This window comes from Alligator mississippiensis, chromosome 10, assembly GCF_030867095.1.
Source record: "Alligator mississippiensis isolate rAllMis1 chromosome 10, rAllMis1, whole genome shotgun sequence".
NCBI lineage: Eukaryota > Metazoa > Chordata > Crocodylia > Alligatoridae > Alligator > Alligator mississippiensis.
Window position 1 is genome coordinate 15,947,282 of NC_081833.1, and position 21,660 is coordinate 15,968,941.

The following is a 21,660-nucleotide window of genomic DNA, read 5'->3' on the forward strand; positions in this document are numbered from 1 at the left end:
AGTTCTCGAGCACAGATGGTTCGTCCCATCCGCTTCCCCTTCCCGGGTTGGGTGATGGTTTGGTCCCGGGGCCGGAAGCAGCCGGGCGGGCGGGGTCGCTCGGGGCTCGGCGGATTCGGCGCTGGCGCTGCGGTGAGCGCGGGGCTCGTCTCCGTGGCAACGGGCGGGGGTCGCGGGCGTGTACGGGGGGAGGGGGCTCAGGAAGCGGCGGGCGCGTGTACTCCGAGAGCCCCGGGCGGGGCTGTGTACATGGGGGGACGGGACACGGGGGTGCACGTATGCAGAGGGACTGGGGAAGCATGTGTCTGTGGGCAGGACACGGGGACGAGTGTAAGCTTGGGGTGTGGGGGGCACATGTACATGGGGGGACATGGACATGTGTAAGCAGGAGGGAGTGGGGGTGCATGTGAGCACGGAGGTGTTGGGGGCATGCGTACGCAGGGTGACAGGGGTGTGCATATTGGTGGGTTTGCCTGTAAACATGGGGAGATAGGGTGTGTGGGCTGGGGGGGGCGAGTACATGGCACTGGGGGACGCGCAACGTGTTACACTTATTGCCTCTCATCTCTCTCTCCTGAGCGCAGGTAACACGTCTGCGTTGAGACTTGCCCCGGCTCAGTCCGCCCGTTGCTCCTGGCCCAGGCAGCACGCGCCAGCCACGAGCCTGCACTGTTTTTCTGTGCTCACGCCACAGCTGGGGGAGAAGAGCAAAAATCGGCATCATGTCAGCTTATTCCAAGAGCTATAACCCCTTTGACGACGACGATGAAGATTTGAAGCCGGTGAGGTGGAACGATGGAGCGGACGACAGCCTGGAGGATCCCGCGGAGAGACAGCGCAGGGAGGCTGCCAACAAGCAGCGGTGCCTGCAGCAAGAGGTGCTGAGGCGATCGACCGCCACGGTGGACAGCACGCACCGCTCGCTCGCTCTCATTTACGAGTCGGAGAAGGTCGGGGTGGCCACTTCAGAGGCGAGTTGATAATGAGCCTTGATTTCGGTGCAAGACCATGATGATGGTGTTGGCCCAGTTGGTTTTACCATACCTGGCAAGGGAGATACTGCCCATTGTACTGTTGGTGGGTAGCCTCGTGAGAGTCTACTGCAGCCTCCCAATGGGAGGATCTTGGCTACACAATTTATGATGGTGGGGGATTGCTCTCAGGCTCTCCCTTTAGTTTGCTCCTATGGCCTTTTGACTAGGGGCGAGCAAGACTTGGGGACATCTGAACTCCAAGGCCTCCGGGCTTGGGGCGTGTGTATATGATGCCTTCCATGGATTTGGGAGTATCTGAACCCCTCATCTGAAGAGTCTGGGAGGCAGGATACGTGTTAAAGCTAGCTTCAGCTACATCCACGTAAGCTGCAGCCACACCTGTGACTGTGGCCGACATGGAACACTTTTCTTTCTGGTGACTCCTTTTACTGGGCATACTCACAGCCACGGTGGTTTACTAAGCTTATTAGTAAAATCTCTGTCTTCATAAACTTCAGAAAATATCTCAAAACAGGATTGGGACACTAAGGGTTTTATTCTATATGCATATATACGCACCTCAACTAAAACTGATCGCTAGTGTTTTGCCTTCTTGCATGAATTGCAAACCCTTAAGAATCTAATCAGTTGTTGCTGTTTGTTTTTTCTCAGTGATTTTTAAATCTGTAATTTTTGTGGGGGTTGGGAAGCAGTGTTGGCAGTGTAGGGTTTTTTTTTCTTTCTCTTCAAAAGAGAAGTCCAAGGTACCTTGACTACCTCAGTGTTTTAAGATAAGAACTTAAGAGTGCTTCCAGTACTGCTTTCCCTTCAGGGCTCCTGTTAATGTCTAAAATAGTTTGTATGACCATCTGTCGGTGAAAAGATTACTGAACATGAACAAAAAAATATGTCATTCTGTTAGAAGAAAACTTAACAATCAATGATAGCTGTTCTGTCTAAAATCTGCTAGACCTGTTTTTCCTGACTCATTGATGACCACAACCTACCCATCAGACCGCTTGCTATGAACTTAGTTTCAATGTTGTTAATCATTTCCTTAATACTAATGGGGATATTTTGAGAGTAAGTGGTGTTAGTACCCGCTCCAGTCATCTACAGCCATTCTTAATAAGGCCTTTTGGGCTGTGCCACCTGTTAATGAAGGATGTTTACTCACATTTTTTTACATATATTCTCCTGAGGGAATGAATATAGTTATCTGTATCAATATAATTGAGTAGTGTGATAGTGATTTTTTGTGCTTGTGTGTGTGTGTGTGTGTGTGTGTGTGTAATCTGAGAGGTAATGCTACAAATTCTGTAAGGATGCAAGGAAAAGTCGAGGAAAGATAAGGAATGTAGAGTTAATGATAGTGTTTTGAATGACATAAATGTGGCTGTTTGCATAAGGAGCACGAGGGAAAAGATTATGAGGGACTGTTAACTAGAATCCAAGCCAGAATGGCATTTCGTTAATGCAACCACAATTCAATTTTAGTAAAGTAATCCACAGAATAATTCTATCTGTTTTATTTTTAAGCTGCTAAAATAACAAATTGCAAACTCTGCTTTAGAACTTCAAATCATACCCTGTAGGAGGTAGTTACCAGAGAGAAACTCGTGTAAGGAAATAACTGCTATTGGAATACTTCTGTCAGCAGCTCTCTTTCAATTTGCCTAGCTCAGTCCAGTAACAAGAAAATAAAAGCCCTTGTCAATGTAAGTGGTGCTTATGAATTGAATTAATTCTGGCCAGCTTGCTTGCTTCACCATTAGAAACTTGGCAGTGGGCAGTGTTTGTTTTCTATGCCTTCATGGTACAACGTAACCTAACTTAGCAAGGGCAGATAAAGGTGTAAGACCTTGTAATGTCAGATACTTTTTGTGAATGGAATCTAGACTATTGTTGTGACAGGAAGCTGGCATTTCTTAGTCCTAAGAACTATATAGCCAATGAAAGCTGGAGTTGTTGAATCCTGCTCCAAGCAACTCTTTATTTAGGCACTCAAATCTATCCACATGAAAAGCTAGGTGCCTTGTTTTTGGTTGGATTCTTGCCTTGTCTCCCTTTTCTATCATCTCCATCCCCCCACCAGTGAAGTCTAATTGTCAGGTCCTTGTTACTTTCATGCACACAGAGGGTGCTGACTAGGAAATGAAACTGACAAAAAATATTGTCCTTTCTGATTTGCTACTTTACTCCTGGTGGTAAGGCACTGGAAAATGAAAGAGGCCACTGCTGCTGTTTGTAGAGTGCTGAGGAGTGGTTCCTCAGAGTGCTTAGCAGGCTTGCAGCTAGATTCCTGATCATAATTAGCATGCTTAAAACTTCAGTATAAAAATCTAGTAACATTTGTTTGCCGGTAGGGTGGTTTAAATATGGATTCTTCCTATTTGTTACTTTTCTCTTTCATATTCTGTATTGTTTAGGTAAGATCAAACATGGGGTGATATGGAGTAGGGTGGTGTAACAGAAGGGTGCCAAAAAGGGCACAAGCAGCCTCTGTCAGACACGGTAGATTAGGGAGGGTGCAGGGAGCAGAAAGCAAAGGAGCAGACTGGGCAGGGGAAGGGCATTAGACTGCCACTTGGAGAGGATATGGGGCTTAATTTGTGGCATACATGTCAAAAGAATGGTTTAGTAGATAAAATGCTGCACCAGGATCTAGGGATATACGTAGCTCTACCACTGACCAGCTATGTGAGCTTGGCTAACTTGCTTTACCTCCCTGTGTCTTTGTTTCTGCTCCCACCCTTCATCTTTCTGGTTTCAGGGACTCTGCTTGAATAGCACCTAGAACAGTGGGCTCCAGTCTCAGTTAAGACTTGTAGGCATTATCATAAATTAAATAATACATATCAATTGGTTGAAGGAAGGTTAGAATATTGGGAACAATCAGTTTGAGAGAAACAGATTTACAATTTTACTCAAGATTACTGAAAAATCTGCAGGTATAATGAAGGTAAGATGTTTGTTTATGCTAATCCTAAAAGCCTTGTAATAGTAGAGGTGCACTGACATTTTTAATGTGCTAGGAAATGAATTTATTAAATCTCGTCTTCCTGTTTTCTTCTAATTGGTCTATCTCAGAGCTATATATTAAAGCTACTGCTTTTTAAGTACACAAGGAGCCTTTTATGATTGTTTCCCAACAGGAAGTATAGTAATTTTGTATAGCTGATCTTTTAAAAATATGTATTGCTGCAGACTGAAAAGGGGTGCTTTAAATACTTTTATTCTTAGCTTAAAACTATTGGCATTGCATCTTATCTCATCCCTCACCTTCTCTAACTTGCATTTTTCTGTTGATTTCCCTTCAGGAGCTTGTACGTCAGGGTGAGGCATTAAAGCGCACTGAACAAATGGTGGATAAAATGGAACAGGACTTAAAGACTAGTCAGAGACACATGAACAACATTAAAAGTGTCTTTGGTGGTTTTGTAAACTACTTCAAATCCAAACCTCCAGAAACCAAGCCTGAGCAGAATGGAGCACCTGAGTACTATGCAAACAGCAGGCAAGTAAAAGGAAAAATTTTCCAAGTATGGAAGCATGCAGTTATTACTGGCAGGGGAACCAACCATATAGCAGAGAAATCTTGTAAGCTGCAAGATGGAGACAGGGAAACACTGCTCCACTGCAGCACTCTTTCAGGTGGGGCTCTGTTCTGGAGCTGGCTCAGTAGAATGTCATATTCATTTCCATGTCAGTCACCCTTCAGAGCCAACTTCTTCCACAACATCTTGAAGAAGCTGACACAGATAGCTGTCTGGCTTAAACAAGATGTCTGTCCTACTTTGTCATAATATGCACTTGCTCATTTTCCCCTCTATTCCTCCCTGTCTTTGTACCATATCTGAAGTAAGTTCAATCCTTTGCCCATCAGATTTCAGGACTGAGACTTTTTTGTCATCCTAAGGCAAGGTTTAACAGTTCTACATGTCCCAGGAAGCCCCACTTCTTGGCTAGTCATTTAAATATTGTACACAGTACTAGCAAATTATCTTGTTGGCTACATGCTGGTAAAGGCAGCTAAATATTTTATCTAACAACTATATTTTCAAAATTGGGCAGGATGTAGAATTTTTCTGTGTACCTGTGGCAGTGCAACAATTCTAGATTTCTAATAAGTTTGAAGTTGGCATGGTACGCAAATATACAATGCTGTAGAGCTGCTGCCCTCAGCAAACTCCCACTTGATATCATGTGCTGTTGTGTACTTGTTTTTCTGACTTTCCGGTTTATTCAATTCTGAAGAAGAATTAAGCTAACTGACTTTTTTTTAGCTATTGTTGGACAGTACTAGAATCATAGAAAAAATTAAGGTTGGGAGGGACCTCTGGAGGTCATCTAGTCCAACCTCCTGCTCAAAGCAGGGCCATCCCCAGCTAGATCATTCCAATCAGGGCTTTGTCAAGCTGGGACAAAATTTTCCTTCACTGGAAAAATGCACAAACAACAGTAACAGTGCATGTATTCTGGTTGACTTTTTGCTTCCCCTCTCCTGATAAAAGTAGGGCTTGATTGTCTCTGGCCAAGATTGAGACCCTGATTCTGCCCTGAATGAAATGTGCTGCTGTTTTCAGTGTTGACAGTGGATTTATGACCCAGATACCTTGCTCTGGGCAGACCCAAACCCTCAGACTGACCACAACTTCTTAATTCAATAATAGGCAAATGTTACTGATACACAGTGATAGCAGATAAGAATAATGCAGGCAAGACCAACAAAATATGCCCCCCCCGAATTTATATTTACCAGTCCTAGGGTTGTCACAGAGGGAAGGTACATTTAGCCAATACACAAGCTTCACCCTGTGGTTTTTTCTTGGATGTCAGCAGTTCAAGGCCCATCCCACCCCCCCCCCCCCCACCCATCCCCGGTGGGGTAGGTGAGACAGGCTGGTGGTAGCCTCGGGTTCACCCTCAGGGACCCTTTGCTGCTCTGAAGTTATATATATAAAATGTATTTATTATATATTTTTTTCTTCTGATGACTTCATTCCCAGGCATCATTGATTGCTTTCCCTGTGGTCATCACACTGTCCATATTTTGTCCTGTCAGCATATTCCTTTGTTTCCCAAACCCATCACATGCACACATCTTAATTTGGTCATTTATTCATAGATTCATAGTTTGTAGAATCAGAAGGGACCACAAAGGATCATCGTGTCCAACCCCTCCGCCCCAGGCAGGAAAGAGGACTGAGGTCAGATGACACCAGCCAGGTGCCAGCTAGCCTTCTCTTGAAGATCTCCAAGCTAGGTGATAGTACCACCTCTCTTGGCAGCTTGTTCCAGATTCTGGCCACCCTTACTGTGAAACATGTTTTCCTAATGTCTAACCTGAATCTACTCTCCACTAGTTTGTGTCCATTATTGCTAGTTACTCCTAGGGGTGCCCTGGTAAATGGCTCATCTCCAATTCTCTGTTGTCTTCCCTTAATAAACTTATAGGCGGCTACAAGGTCTTCCCTCAGACGTCTCTTGTAAAGGCTGAAGAGATCCAGATCCCTCAATCTCCCCCCGTAGGGTCTTGCATGGAGGCCACTAATCATGCGAGTGGCCCTCCTCTGAACTCTCTCCAGATTCTCCGCATCCCTCTTGAGGTGCGTCGCCCAAAACTGAACACAGTACTCCAACTGCGGCTTGACTGGTGCCGCATAGAGGGGGAGCATCACCTCCCTCGATCTGTTGGTCATGCATCTGCTAATGCGTGATAAGGTGCGATTGGCTTTGTTGATGGCTTTGTTACACTGCTGGCTCACGTTCATCTTGGAGTCAACTATGACTCCAAGATCCCTTTCAGCCGCTGAGCTGCTGAGGAGGTCAACCCCCAGCCTATAGGTGTACTGGGGATTCCTCCTCCCTAGGTGGAGTACCTTGCATTTGTCTTTGTTGAATTGCATCCCGTTTCGTTCTGCCCATTGATCCAACCTGTCCAGATTGGCCTGTATCTGCTCCCTGCCCTCCTGTTTGTTAACTAGGATCTGGAACCAACTTTCAAGGGAAGTGGTGCTTGCTCCTACCCTGGGGGTCTTCAAAAGGAGGCTAGATAATCACCTAGACAGGGTCATTTGACCCCTGCATTCTTTCCTGCCCATGGCAAGGGGTGGGTCTTGACTATCTGCTCGGGTCCCTTCCGACCCTACCAGCTATGAAACTTTGCCCCATAACTTAGTGTCATCTGTGAAATTGGACAGGGTGCTCTCCATACCCTCGTCCAAATTGCTGATGAAGATATTAAATAACACTGGTCCAAGGACAAAACCCTGCAGGACACCACTGCCCACCTCCTTCCAGGCCCCAAAATGACCCATCCACCACCACTCTCTGGGTGCGGTCCCTAAGCCAGTTGGACAACCACCTGAATGTGTAAACATCCACTCCACAGCCTGCTAGCTTCCTTATGAGAACAGGATGCAAAACTGTATCAAAGGCCTTCTTAAAGTCCAGGTAGATGACATCTGCCTCAGCTCCTGTGTCAAGGCAGTGTGTGACCTGGTTGTAAAAGGCTATAAGGTTTGTCAGGCAGGATCTACCTGTGACAAGCCCATGCTGGCTTCCTTTCGGCATCATTTACAACCAGGTCACACGCTGCCTTGACATAGGAGCTGAGGCAGATGTCATCTGCCCTTCTTAAAAATGGGCACCACGTTGGCCCTTTTCTAGTCCTCAGGGACCTAGCCAGAGCACCATGAGTGCTCAAACAGCCCTGCCAGCAGCTCAGCTATGACACTGGACAATTAAGACATTTACCAGTGTCTTAATTTGGATGTGCCCCGGCCTTCTAATTTGGTCTGTTCATCAAAACTGGAAATCCCAAGGGCTCTGCAGCTGGTCACTGACCTTGTGCCAATGTGGCAAGGCTATTTTTATGTTGTGGAATACTGGATGTTTTTAATTTCCCAGGGTGTGTATGCCCACTTGCTTCAGACACAGTGGGCCTTGAAGGACACTTAATCACAAACAGGCTTTAGACACCAATTAACCCTTGCCGTTCCCCTGGACTATTGTTCTAATGCACATCTGCTTTACCTACAAGACAGTTCCTAAAAGCAAACTCTAAATATCACTTTCTAGCCATCATTCAGTAGGACCAGGATTGGACCATCTAGGATTACTTATGAATGCTAATGCGTAAGAGTAGGAGGGAATTGGTTCTAAGTAAGAAACAGTCCACTGTTTTTGGAGGAATTTGAGGATTAATGCTGCTTAAGAAGTATTGAATCTAACCTGCGTTTCCTCTGTCACCAGACTAAAAGAAGCTATGGCCAGCAGTAAAGAACAAGAGGCAAAGTACCAGGAGAGCCATCCAAATTTAAGGAAGCTAGACAATTTAGGTTTGTTTAACTTTTTATTTGGTATCTATCACAGTGGTAATGAGTGTACTGTGCATGGTTTAGAGCTGGATGTGTTTAGCCTTACCATAAGGATTTTCTATTCCATACAGGTACTGGTAATAAAGAATGTAAATGCTTCAAAGATTTTGCATCTGTGGAAAAAAGAAGCAATGCCTGGGAATCTCGCTGTTCTATGCCAGAGTGTATTTAAAATATGGTTCAGATTTGCTCTTTCTGAACAGTGCTACTGTAGATCACAAGCATGACTTTCTTACTGGTACAGATGTAAACCAAGGCTGATGTTGGGGGCAATAACTTATTCCCCCATGACAACATGTTGCCTTATGGTCTATCCCCTGTAGCATTTGCTCATCTCATCTAGATCCGAGTGGCTGTTGTCTTCTATGTCTGAGTCTGCTTCCTAACTAGCTTTCTCTTTGGTTTTGAGAGAAAATATTTAAATTTTGTAGATCTACAAATAAAGCAACATTATACTTTAACTAGCTTAGTACAGACTGGTGCCCTAACAATAACAGAGTATATGAAGTAGTTGGATGTCTTGAATAAATTGGATTATAAATATAAGCATTTAAATGTTTTGACACATGGTTCAAACTAGTGTTTGGCTGCTCTGTTGTTAAGACTTGTAGGCATTTGTCAACAGACCAAACGCCTTTAATCTGTGCAAATGGTTAACAGTTGATTTACAACAAAGAGCCTTTCAGTGAATTAGCCAGCAAAATTGAGGGGTTTTTGAATACTTTTGTGGCCTCTTTTGTAGTAAACCTTACATTTCCTGACAGCGTTTTGAGGACTGTCCACCAGGGGGCACAGGCAGCTGTCAGGTGACTTGCCTTCTGGGGAGAACCAAATGGATTTAGCAGCTATGGCCTACTTTTCTTCCTTTCCCAGTTACATAACAGGACTGCACAGTAGTTGCTGCTTTAATGTACTACTGGTGAATTTGTTTGTGGGAGTGGGTCCCTGCATATCTTAAAGCCAGTCCTCTTTACCGTGATTTTGGGTTGATTGTATTAGGTTTCAGTCTTAGGTTTCAGCCAACGGGGTCACGTGGTAACAAAGTATCTGTAAGTCAACCAGATTGATTATATTAGTATTTCTGCTGTCACTGAAATGTTAAAATGCAGAGTTAGAACTGATAATGAAAAGTTCTATACCTGTCTTACGTTTTTAACAGAGTGTGAAATCAGTGGGGCCAATTCAGGTTATTCTGTCCAACCTGATATTTATCCAAAGAATCAACAAGTTCGTGCCTACCACCAGAAAATTGACAGCAACTTGGGTGAGTAAGCAACTGAAGTAATGTGTGTTTAAACTGATTTTCACAGCTTGCTATTTTAAAGCCTGCACAAATTCTGAACAGCAGGTTTTCAGCCAACTGTGACCCCAAAACTTGGCATTTAGTTCATCTGTAGAGCTTTGTCTGCACCATCTCTCTTTTAAAAGCTCCGTCATGTTTAATCTGCTGGTGGGTCTGGCTACCTTTTTGTAATTAAGCCCCGACGTGTTTTCCACATCATGTCAACTTAGTAGCCCAATGCTGGACTAAAAGCATCTTGACCAGATGGTAGAGTGCTGTGGAACAGCTGATTATTGCAACCCACAGAGGTTAGTAATAGATCTGACTTAGAAGAGCATTTCATATAAAGCCAGCTAGTGCTCAAAGCTGGGTTGGATTGTAGAAACAGTCTAAAAAATATGGAAGCTGACATCTGTATGGAGGTGTTCCTGCCTAAGTCTCCATATTGGCTGTTCCCCATGTTCCTACAGCTTTAATTTCAACATGAGGTTTCACTGTAAGACTAAAATGATTGAGAGAGTTAGTGAATTGCTCCTGAGAAGTTTTTTGTTTCTTTTTTTTTTTTTTTTTTTAAAGAAAGCCACATTACATCTGAAATCTAATTGGTTTTTAATGAAAAATTCTCACTTTTCCTAACTTAGAGAAGGTCACGGTATCCCCGAGCTAGTCAAAAATACATGATGATCTTTTCAGCTGCTCAAAAATGCCAAATGTGCAGGCGTTCTTACACAACCTTCTTTCAAGGGAAGGGAACAGCAGGGCCAAGGAAGTGGTTCCAGCTATGCTGAAAAAGCACATTAGTTGGCTTTTACTGCTAAAAGTATCCATGAAGAAACATTGACTCATGTTAACATTAGAAATAAGAACCCTGTACTTCACACTTACCTAGATCGTACCATTTCATTTTGCATAGTATGTTTGAATTTATATGACTTGTAATTAAACCGCAAAGATGAAAACAGTGACCTATTTAGATTCCAAAGACTTCACAAATGTTTAAAACATGAGTGTTTGAATTCTGGAAAGAATGGAAAAAGCAGCAGGAAAAACCTCAGTGTGTGGATTTTCTGTATCTCTCCATGTACTGGTACTCTTAAGATAGCACTGTCCTAATTCATTCTAATTCAGTGGCTGTTAGTATATACAAAGAGCCTTTGTATAGAGTATGTCCTCCTCCTGTCTGGCCTGGAAAGAAGTTGAAAGAAGCCAAATGCACCAGGGATAAAAGGGGAGGCTGAGTCCAAAGAGTTGAGGGAGATAAAGCTGTTTTATTTCTAGCCCATCTCATGCACATCTTGTTAGCTTCCAAAGCCTTAGCACTAACCAATCGGGTAATAAATAATTTCCAGTCATTTCGAGAATGTATCCTAGGACATAGGAAAGAGTATAGATATCTTTGTCTGAAGTGAACAATTAGCTATTTAATTTTGTGGTATTTTGAGTATATTCTTGACACTAAATGTCACGTTAAAGAACAACAGATGATGGGGCATGGAATAGTTAAAGGGGAAAACAATTCTTAAAAAATGCAGGGAGAATATCATAGTTCAGGGGTAGGCACATTTTTCTGGCTGCAGGCCAGAATGACCCACCCCGGGTCAGATGCAAACAGGTAGGTGCTAGGACTTGGCCACCACCAGCGCTGATCCCTATGGCAGCATGGGGAAAGCGCCTGCAGCCAAAGCCCTCCACCACCAAATGCCACCAAAGCCCCATATTTCTGGACGATCCGGCCTGTGGGTGGTAGGTTACTGACATATTTAAAGTAAAACAACGTTTAGTTTTATAAAGGCTAAATATTAATAATATTTTCATGGTTCACAATGTACTTACAACAAAGAAACCAGTCTCTGGTGTGAATACACTAGAAGAGTTGGAACATTTGTATTTCTAGTACTATGAAAAATAGATCTAAGCAGTTGTCACTGACATCTTTTAATATCAAGTTTTTTTTGGGGGGTGGGGTTTGACTATCTCTGTTAGAATGGCATGCTTCCCAGTCTTTCAGCCTTCAAACTCCCTCTCTCCATTGACAGATGAGATGTCCTCTGGGCTGAGCCGCCTGAAAAACCTAGCCCTGGGTCTGCAGACAGAAATTGATGAACAGGACACCGTTCTTGACCGGTTAACCCAAAAAGTTGAGACTCTGGATGTCAATATTACCAGCACTGAAAGAAAAGTCCGACAGCTTTAAAAACTTCACAGAAATTCTTTGTGTAGTATGTGATCCTGGATGGTTCATCTTGCCAGATTTCTTTAAAAAGAAAAAAAAAAAATCTTGGACAATTCCCATTTCTTTCTCTGGTATGTTAGTGACTTAGCTATCATTAAAATGGCATAATCTTGAGCGAACCATCATATTTAACACTCTTCTTCTTAGTGAACGCATAAAAGATCACTCTGGGCAGCACATCTTTTTGCAGCTGGCTTAAGGGTAAAGGCCTTAGTGCTGGATGCCCTGCTTGGGTGTATTAGTGTGTCACATGTCCCTGGCCACAGAGTAAGAAGAAAAACTATGTTTTTGCCTTACTTTTTGCAAAGAAAAGTATAGTGTGTTCTGCCCATTTTAGAACAAATGTTGCTAATTTTAAAAATTTACTCTATTTTAAATGCTGAAAACACAGCTTTTGAGCTGCAAGAATTAACTCTAAATATTTTCCTCTAGCACTTCAGTGGATACTTCTGAGATCCTTAACCAACAATCTGTTTGACAAAAGTTATAAAATGTCAGGTGTGGCATGCAGTTATGCTGTCTTTAAGCTGTGTTCATCTCCCTTTTGCCAAAGAGAGAGCGTTTAACAGGCTCACTTTGGTAGCGTTGAGATAATAGCCAAATGTTAATTTTTAACCAAGAAAGGCCCTAGTCTACTAAAAATTACTGTGTGTAAAGGTACATGCCTTTGTTAACATTTGCAGAACAGGACCCAAAAAAATTTGCTCTGAAAGCCTCCCTTTTTGAGAGAGCTCATACAAAGGAGCATGCAGCAACTTTTTCCCAGGTGACCCAGTAGGTGGTTATCTGATATACAAGATCTCTCTTCCAAATGGAGATTCACACCTGCGTGGCACAAGCAGCTTGCTGACTACCATTTACATTTTTTAAAGTTTTAAAGTGAAATAGAGTGGGGGGGGGTGGTTTCTGTCTTATCTCTTCTGTGATTACTTTCTTCCATCACTGTCATGTTTTAATTAATTAAACATGCAGTACACATACCTTCAGACTCTGGCTTTGCACTTGGAGTAATTCACAAAGGTTTTCCCTACTTCCAGTCTTCCGATTTGAAACTGGCTTTTCTGTCTGCTATGTCCTCCTGATGCTTTTGTAGATGCTGTTGTTGAATGCAATAATCATTTGGTCTGAGCCAAGGATGGGATAACGAAAGGAGTACCTGTCTGTTTTGTGGTTCTTTAAAATGAGTTTTGATCTCGGTTGGATTGCTGATGGATAAGCATCAGCATAACAAAATTAACCTCCATGGTTGACTATGATAGTTTTGTTCACCATTGTGTCAGACGGGTAAACAGAATTCCCTTCTCTTCAGCTGATGCTGCATACTTTTGTGTAGGAATGGAAGACTGGGGTCTTAGGCTATTCATACAGTTCCTTAAATAAGTAATTCATATCAACCCCTTCCCTCTGTAGAGAGAGTTGTATATTTGAGCATCTTGTGACTTGATGTAAATGCACCACTTCCAGTATGCAAAAGACCTAAGAGAACTCTTACCCATTTTGGTCTCCATGGTCTTCTAAAAGTTTGTCTGGCTAAAAATCAGAGCATTAAACACATCTGAGCTGCTTTCTATTGGACACAGTATTACTGGGAAAGCACATGGCTTGGGCACCTGCCAATGACATTTTGCTGACTTGAAACAGATTCAAAACTAGTTTATGCTGTTCCCTTCACTGTTGGTGGCATAGGTGCTATATTCTTTGAAAAAAAAAAAAAAAAAAGACTAGCAGAAAATGTATAGGTGCCCATTATAAGTGTATATCGCTCAGGATATTTCACTGTCTTTTTAATCTTGTTTTTACCTGCCATCTTTTAATCATTTGGAAGCTTAAACAAGCCCATTAATATTCACACTTCTTCGGCCTTTATTCATCTTTTACCATGATTAGTTCATTCTTTCCTTGGTAGGCTGTTAAGGAGTGTTGTGATTTGCTATCTCAGGCACTTACTAAGTAATACAAATCACTAACTGGAAAAGAATTAAGTGCACCAGGGGGAGAAGGATTGAAACTTTGGTCCTATCTGGTTTAATGGCTCACTTCAATACTTTACAAAAAGGTTGTTTTACCTTGCCTTTGTAGATCTTTGGAACAGAGTGCTGATTAGTAGAGGCAGCTTCCTGTTAAGGATTCAAGTTGCATGCATGTGTGTTCTGTTCTCCCATGTGAAAATTGTGCAAAATTCCACATTCAGATTACTAACACTGATTTAATTTGGAATCTGCCTTCCCAAGGTATAAGCTTTCTCCAGAATTAATCTTTTTTTTTTCCTAAAGCAAGGCCTTGGTCACTAATTTGCAGGCTGAATAGTTTTCTCCATTGAATTGCAGTTAGTGGAGGATAAAAGGAGCTGGCAGATCCAGCTACATGTTTTATGTATTAAGAAGATGAGAAGGTGATGCATGGCTGCAGGTGCTGTTAGCAGTGGATTTTGAGAGCTCATTAGGTGATGCCTTTCTGGCCTAATTTAGGCTATGACAAAATAGAAGAACTTAATTCACAAAAGTGACTTCAAGACTTTTTTTTTTGCCAGCATTTTGGTTTTACTAGCTTTACTGAAAGCTGCTTCTGTCCTGGCAGGATATCTGCATTTGTGGGGAAGAGGGGGAATCTACTTCTGCTTTCAGACTTTCTGATCAGTAGTGGAGGGAAATTTCAAAACTTTGAACTTCGAATTATGTGGAAGTTCTGTAAAAGGTCCAGCATTGCATTTTCCAACAACCCCGTTTGTCTATGTCCATTGGTGACATCTGCCTTTATTTTTCTCTTGTTCAGGCCTACCTACTTTATTGGCTTTTATGGTCTTATTTTAAAGGATTGCTTTTCACATTAGTTGCTTTTATGAGGATGGTGATCTAGCAGAAACCAGTCTGCTGCAAGCCAAACTTCATTTCTTTTCTAAATTTCATAGGTCTCTTATGCTGTTTGCTGCTTAAAACCCCCCCAAAGGAAATGTCATGTTTTGTAACAAAGTGATGACTTTCTTTTTCTGACTAAAATCACTTTCTGCTTTTCAGAAAGGAGATGTAATGAAAAAAGTGTGTGTGTGTGTGTGTGTTTTCCAGGAAATATCTGCCTTTCTTACACCATAGGGGAGTGGTTTGTATAACTTGGTCTTTTAATTTCTGTGTTTAAAGGACAGTTTCATCTCTGGATGACACTGAGGAAACTAATCGCCTCGTGTCAGGATAATAGTTTAGAAGTGATTGATTGAATTTATAATTGGGTGCTGATCAAGTAAACACTTCTGCATAAATACACCTATTAGAAGCATAGTCCTGTCTCCTTACAGCAGAACACCTCTGGAAGTACTGCAGTGTTGACTGCCCTGAGTAGCAGTAAATATTAAATGTCAATAAAAGATTGCAAAAATGTATAGACTGGCACCATAAGAGTGGTGTATTCTTCATCCTGAGAAGAATGTTTATAAATGTTGGAAAGATGTTAAATATTACATCTTTCCTAGCATGGGTTTATTATTAACAAACAATCCTGTTACTTTAAAAAATAAATCTGACTAATGTTTTATAATAAACTATTTTCAAAAGTTGTATCAAAACTCTGCAATAAATGACCTATTGTAGGTCATAGTATAGGGCCCTGGTTCTGCAGTGAGAACTGAATGGTATTGGTATAGGATCAGGACCCATGACTTCGTTAATGCAGCTGTCATTAAGAATCTCTAGGAAAAAAATCTTACTATGTTTAGGCTACTGCAAGTACTTGGCTTGTATGCAAACAGTGCTGTTTCTGGTAATTTGGTTTATGTCTGAAACTAAACTCTGGCACAACTGAAATGTATCTAAACTTATTTTGCTGCCTGATAACAAAAACACTTCACAAAAGCTATGTCAGACTTTGATATAGAAAACACTTTCCAGCCTCAGAAAAAAATAACTTTTAGTGATTCCTTTTTATGTGAAAAATACCATGGGAAGGTGGAATATGTTTGGCTTTGAAACACAAGGAGATAAAATATCTCCTTAGTAACAATTTATGTGTGATAACTACCCTGTTTTTTGGGGGGGTTGTTGTGGGGGGGGAGGTTTAACAGTAACTTAATTGTACATCACAGAGAGACCGCTTTTTATACAAGCAAAATTAAAGTCTCTCTTTTTTTCCGTTTTAATTAAAGACCAGTTTAGATTGTAGTTCAGCAATGTATCGTGTTGAATAGGACGTGTGTGGAATGCTGAGACACTCAATAAAAGTGCTTATTGTACAAGAGGAGTTTCTGATTCTTGTTTTGAAGATGAGAGTATCATTGAAAGATGCTGGAGATCTTCAAAGTATATGTATTAAGATTTTCCCTCCCCCCCCAATGCAAGGCTGTTTAAATTTGGCATATTTCATTGCAAAATGTGTACGCCATCTGCCACTTTGCAGGCCACTTCCAAGGGTTGCTGCAGTGTGGTGTCACTAACAGGCACTTCCAGCTCAGGAAGGAGATGCGGTTGGGTGCCGTGGTGGTCGAGCAGCTGTGGGACTTGACCAGCTGGGTGTTCCATGCTGAACAAAGTTGCTTGGTACTCTACCAGGAATTAGTTTGTTAGGTCTGATGCTTTTGAGGATGGGATCCTTTCCTTTTTCATGTCCTTGGGCCAAGATATTCATCATTGGAATCTCACAGGGCCGTGCCTCAGAAGTTGAAGTTTTCACCTGTCTGCTGGTCATTTTTTATTCTGAAATACAAGGTAAGTTTTATCATTTGATCCCATGCTTACAAAATAATCCAAGACTTTATAGGAAAAAAATCTAATCCTTTCACAGTATTTGTATCTAGTAGAGAATATCACAGCCTGACTACCTGTATACAGAACATTCTGTATAAAGAGTAGATTTTCAGGAATAAGACAATAAAATTGTGTTGTGGTGCAGATCTTAAAGCAGCAGACAGATAGCTTAGGTCCCAAATATCATAGTGCCAGAAGTCTCTAATGTGCCTCAAATTGTGGTGGTGATGATACCTGCATTGGGGGAGAGTAAAGAAGACCTTGAAAGCTTTTGTGGGATAGAGTCAGAAATGTATCTGTTGCCACTTAGTACCACAAGCAAGAGTTTTCAAAGGTGTTATCAGTAGAAACTCGCAAAACTAGGGTGAGAAATAGGGAACCAGTTCTCTGGAGGCTTTGATAGGTGCTTAGGACTCAGTTGTGTTACACTTTCTGGTGCCACTGAGAATGGGTATTCTACAAGTGGGAGGAGGAAAGAGACCTTGCCTCTTGCTATCTCTCACACTAAGATCCAGCAGGGTTGTCATGAGGTAGAGTTGCACCGATTATAAAGAAAATTGATTGTATCAGAAATTGGCCTGATATCAGCCACAAATGCCCATGCATGTGTGCAGCTGCAGCACAGCATGTAGGCAGTGAGGAGCACAGCTTGGCAGTGTGGAGAGCTGCGCGCAGCTGGTAAATCTTGTGGTGAAAGGGAAGGGGGGAGGGAAGCGGCATGGGGGTGCAGATGAATGCCCCCTGTGGTGAGGGAGGGAGTGAGGCCAGGCCTGGGACGGGCTGGGGCAGGTGCTTGGCCGGGAGGAGCGTGGGACGGAGCTGTGGGTTGTCCGGGGGGACGGGACAGCTCCCACTGCTGTATGTGCCCCTGGATCTGTGTGGGGGGGAAGGATGGGGGACTGCAGCTGGAGCTGGGCTCTTCCCAGCACATAGGGGGTGGGAGGGAGGGGTGTTGAGCCAGGGCTCCACTCGGTGTGGGCAGCAGCAGTGCTGGGAGTGGGACTACAGGTGGGCTACAGTGAATTCTGGGGTGGCTGCAGCACCCCCCACCACCCCTGTAGCCCTCCATCCAGTGTTGTTGCTGCTGCTGGTCCCAAATGCAGCTTGGCTCAGCTCCCATCAGGAAGAACCTGGCACAGCCCCAGCTCACAACTGCAGCCTGCACCCCCGCACCCTGCACAGATCTGGGGGCACACGCCCCCCCCATGCCCTTTCCAGGTTGCGCACATTGGCAGGACCTGCTTCCCAACCCACGTCCCCCTGGATGAGCCACGACTCTGTTCCACACCCCCACCCTGCCAGGGCAGTACCTGCCCCAGCCCCTGCCCCCCACACCTCTTCCCTCCCCCCTCCCCTTCCACCATAACACCATAACAGACTTACCAGCTGTATGCAGCTGTATCAGAAATCGGATCAGTATCGACCGATGTGCCTCCTTAAAAATCTGCCCCCAAAAGTATCAGCCCCCAAAATCTCTACTGGTGCACCCCTAATGAGAAGCATTGCAGAGGATGCAGATGGACATCCCTGAGTTAGCCATAACACTATGCGTTTGGCACATGCTAGGGTGTTTATGATATGCTAAGATGTTTATGCCCCAAGCTGAAGGCTTGCAAGTAGGACTTCTTGCAAGAGTGCATGCAACTGGCTGCCTTCTTCATAACACCACCTCTTTGCTGCCTACCATCTGTGTCGTGCCCTGAAAATATTGTGACTCACTGCCTCAGTCTAGTGGCCCCAGCCTTAGGCTCAGAAATGTGAATGCATACAGTATGCCCTGGGTTATCAACAGCCACCTACTCTTAGTGCCTCATGTGAGCCAGGAAGTTGCCTTGCAGTGCGGTTCCAAGGCATGAGGAAGAAAAGGTAGAAAAGGATTCATTTGTGTTTTCCAAGAGTGGAAAAAGGCTCCCTGTTGGCACCTCAACATTGTGGGTGCAAAAAAAAAAATGCATCTTTGCTGTCATGGGAACAGATCGAAAGACAATTCCTGCTTGTAACTTTTTCCAGCGGAGGCATCCGGACACTCAAGGACGCTGACCAACCTCTGGGAAATTTGCAAGTAAGAAATAAAGCAACAAAGGAGTAAATGTTCAGAGGAAGCCTGTGTGAACTGAGGAAGGGGAGGGGTGGAGAGGGTTTCTCAAGGCTAAGGAGTAAGAGAGAGACAAAGATAGTCTGTGACCACAGAGCCGGCAGAGCAAAGATTTACTGTAAATTGGGAAATGGCAGAAATGGTCAGGGAACAGCAGAAGCAGCTGATAGAGAAGGTGAACAGACACATTATTGCTGGGGTGCATGCACTTTTGAAGCTTCCACTCACCCTCCACACCAGCTTCATCCCTCCAGACTCTGGAGATGTCCTTCTAGCAGAAGCAGCGGTTTCCAGATCCAGCTCCTTCCTATATGGTAACAAAAAGTGGGTTTGGGGGAGATGACTGACTACCTTTGGTCCCTGTAACCCAAATGTGACATTGTTTCCACATTCTACCTCTTCCAGTGTCTCAATGGTTACCAAGAAAAAAGGCTGGAGTAGTTGGAAGTTTACCTGAAGAAAACTGTTTGAACTGAATATTTCCTTGTTGCATTTTTTTCAGCCCCCACCATAATGCTGCTGGCACAGATTTGGCTTCATATGTCTTATGTTCAAAGTAGTTGATTTTGATCCAGAGCCAAAGCGCTGCCATGCATTGCAAGTGTAGTATGCCCCACCCACCCCTTTTTAAGATTAATAAAGAGGTACAGACCATGTGTAACCAACCCTGCACACTGAAAAACAGGCTACAGTGCTGCCCTATTGCGTGCAGTGAAGGTACAGCCATCGCCTGTGCTTCCAGAAATTCATTAATCTATACAAGGCCTGTGAAACATGCTCATGGGCTGTGGCACTGTACCAGTGCTGCCAGACTGACTCCCATATCCCACAAGTCACAATGGGCTCCTCAAATATAAAGCAAAGGACCCTGTCCTTGAAGGAGGTGCACAAGGCCTCTTTGATAATGCACTACAGGAGATTGTATTTAGGAAAGGGTGTCCTGCAGGTTGTGCCCAACATCGTCAAAGTGTCTGAACCTTTGCTTTCCATCACCAGACTCTTTCCTTTGTTTGCACTGATGTTGTGCAGCACACAGGTCTAATTCAGAGCCAGTATTGCTCCACAACATCTAATCTTCCCAGCATCAATAGCCACCCACCCACTCTTCAGTGTCTTAAAGGCATGCTGTCACCCTGCAGCTGTTGTGGCAGGAGTTAACCAGTTCTGTCCCAGAATGCAAGCATCCAGTGAAAAACTTCATTGGCCATGAATAGAGAGGTATCTATTTAGCTGTTTTAGTCTGAAGTCAGGCAGAAGGCAGGGCAGGGTGGCATCTTAGATACTAAATGCTTCAGAGCAGCATAAGGTTTCATGGGCAACAGCTTAACATCTGATGACGTAGGCTGTCACCTATGAAAGCTGCTGCTACTTTGCATCAGTTAGGCACCTATACACGTGCAGCGAGGCTGTTCCAACATGCTTTAATTACAGCACGTCGGAGCAGACTCAATTAATCAAAATTGCTGGAGCATAGTAATTACTGTGCTCCAAAAGACTACATACAGCATTATGTGTATCAGCATCCCCATGCTAAAAAATGGTGGTAGGGGCGCTTTAACTAAAGTTCATTCCATCTTTAGTTAAATCATCCCCACCGCCATTTTTCAGCCTGGGGACACTGATGCACATGATGCTTCCCACACTTTAATTAGAGCAGCTCTTGGAGCCACTCAAATTAAAGTGTTCCCCCCCCACCCCCAATACACACACACACGCACACACTCAAGAGCACATGTATAAACACCTATATAAAGTGCTACCCTGTCCTGCCTTTATCAGCCATGGTAACAGAGGGGAAGCAGTTTGCCAAAATAATTGTTTGAGTATCAACAATGGTGTTGTAGAAAAGGGGAGCAAGTCTGCCTTTTTATTCTTGAATGAGAAGATGCCTGAATTCCTGGAAATCCTGGGAGCAGGAGTTCTTCCAGGCCACCCATATTAATGTAGGTAAGCATACCAGGATAGTCAATCAGGTCTTGGAGCGCCTAGATGTCATTCCCTGCCTGCCCGTGGCCCTATCCCATCCACCCTCCCACCAGCTTTGTCTGGCATCCCACCATGGTGGGGGCAAGGTGGATGTGCCCAGGGTGCCCAGGTAGTGGGACCAGGGCCCAGCAGCTGTAGCAGCAGGGCATGCACCTGCTCTCAGGCACTGACAGTGGAGGCTGCCAGGAAGCCAAGTCTAGCTGCCATGCCACCTCTGCCCTGCCACACTGCCCCATGGACTACAGCTCCTGGCATGCAGGAGAGCCACAGGCAGGGACACAGCAGGCTGTGCTAAGCAGCACCTCTGGACATGGGGGTGGTGGGACTGGCCATACATGCCATGGCCTGGGCTGCCCCCAGTATCTGGGCCAGATATGTCTGAAGATCTTGCCACAGGCTATCTAGAGTCATGCTGCTGTCCAGATCTGAACCATGGGCCATATTTTGCCCACCCCTGCCATAAGGCAATAATGCCTTTTAACAACAGTATATGCCTTCACAGTGGCCTCCCCAGCTAATCTGTCCACACCAAAATGGTCATACACTGAACATTAGCAATCTGGATTGGGGCACAGCTGAATGGCTATGGCTCCATGCTCCCGAGTAGATGGGAAGAGTGTCCATAGTACTGTAGTTTGCAGCTTCTGCGTGTGGTGCCAGGAGGTGGGTGGAGGACCCACAGGACAATCACTGTCTTATGGCAGAGTAATTTACTGTCCAAATGCACATGTACATGGTGACCTCAGCTGCAAATTGCACCTGGTCAGCCCAGACAGACTCCTGGTTGCTGCCTAGCCACAGAGTTCTGCATGTGCAGTACCCTCATTCCCCAGCCAGCCCCTTCATCACCTGATGCCACCACCTCGAGCTCAGGGCTAACCCCTCTCCGCCCCCTGTGCCTCTTTTCAGCCTGTCACTGCTCCACCCTGGCTCAAATTGCTGCTGTCCTAGGCACATGTGTAAACGCTGTGCCCGGGA

General features: G+C 44.1%; 1 protein-coding gene and 1 long non-coding RNA gene across 3 annotated transcripts; one reads left to right on the forward strand and one right to left on the reverse strand.

The window, feature by feature from the left end:
* The first annotated feature begins 28 nt into the window (after positions 1-28).
* Positions 29-16,093, forward strand: SNAP29 (synaptosome associated protein 29). The gene is made up of 6 exons (XM_006259963.4): positions 29-132; positions 585-971; positions 4,295-4,491; positions 8,232-8,317; positions 9,516-9,620; positions 11,675-16,093. Exons 2-6 carry the CDS (start codon positions 723-725, stop codon positions 11,830-11,832), a joined length of 795 nt encoding a protein of 264 aa, XP_006260025.1. The 5' UTR covers positions 29-132; positions 585-722; the 3' UTR covers positions 11,833-16,093.
* Positions 16,094-16,147: 54 nt separating this feature from the next.
* On the reverse strand, positions 16,148-20,217 carry LOC109286089 (uncharacterized). 2 transcript variants are annotated; one of them, XR_009455147.1, is made up of 3 exons: positions 19,150-20,217; positions 17,985-19,003; positions 16,148-16,550 (listed from the first exon to the last, which is right to left on the reverse strand). It is a non-coding gene; the product is annotated as an uncharacterized LOC109286089 (long non-coding RNA). The 2 variants fall into 2 exon arrangements; XR_009455146.1 differs by having other exon boundaries at positions 17,985-20,217.
* Between the last annotated feature and the right edge of the window lie 1,443 nt (positions 20,218-21,660).

Excerpts from the sequence above, each read along its gene's own strand:
- SNAP29 (XM_006259963.4), top strand. The coding sequence starts at position 723 with ATGTCAGCTTATTCCAAGAGCTATAACCCCTTTGACGACGACGATGAA. Across the intron at positions 4,492-8,231 it reads GAGTACTATGCAAACAGCAG|ACTAAAAGAAGCTATGGCCA; the intron begins GCAAGTAAAAGG and ends CTCTGTCACCAG. Across the intron at positions 9,621-11,674 it reads GAAAATTGACAGCAACTTGG|ATGAGATGTCCTCTGGGCTG; the intron begins GTGAGTAAGCAA and ends CTCCATTGACAG.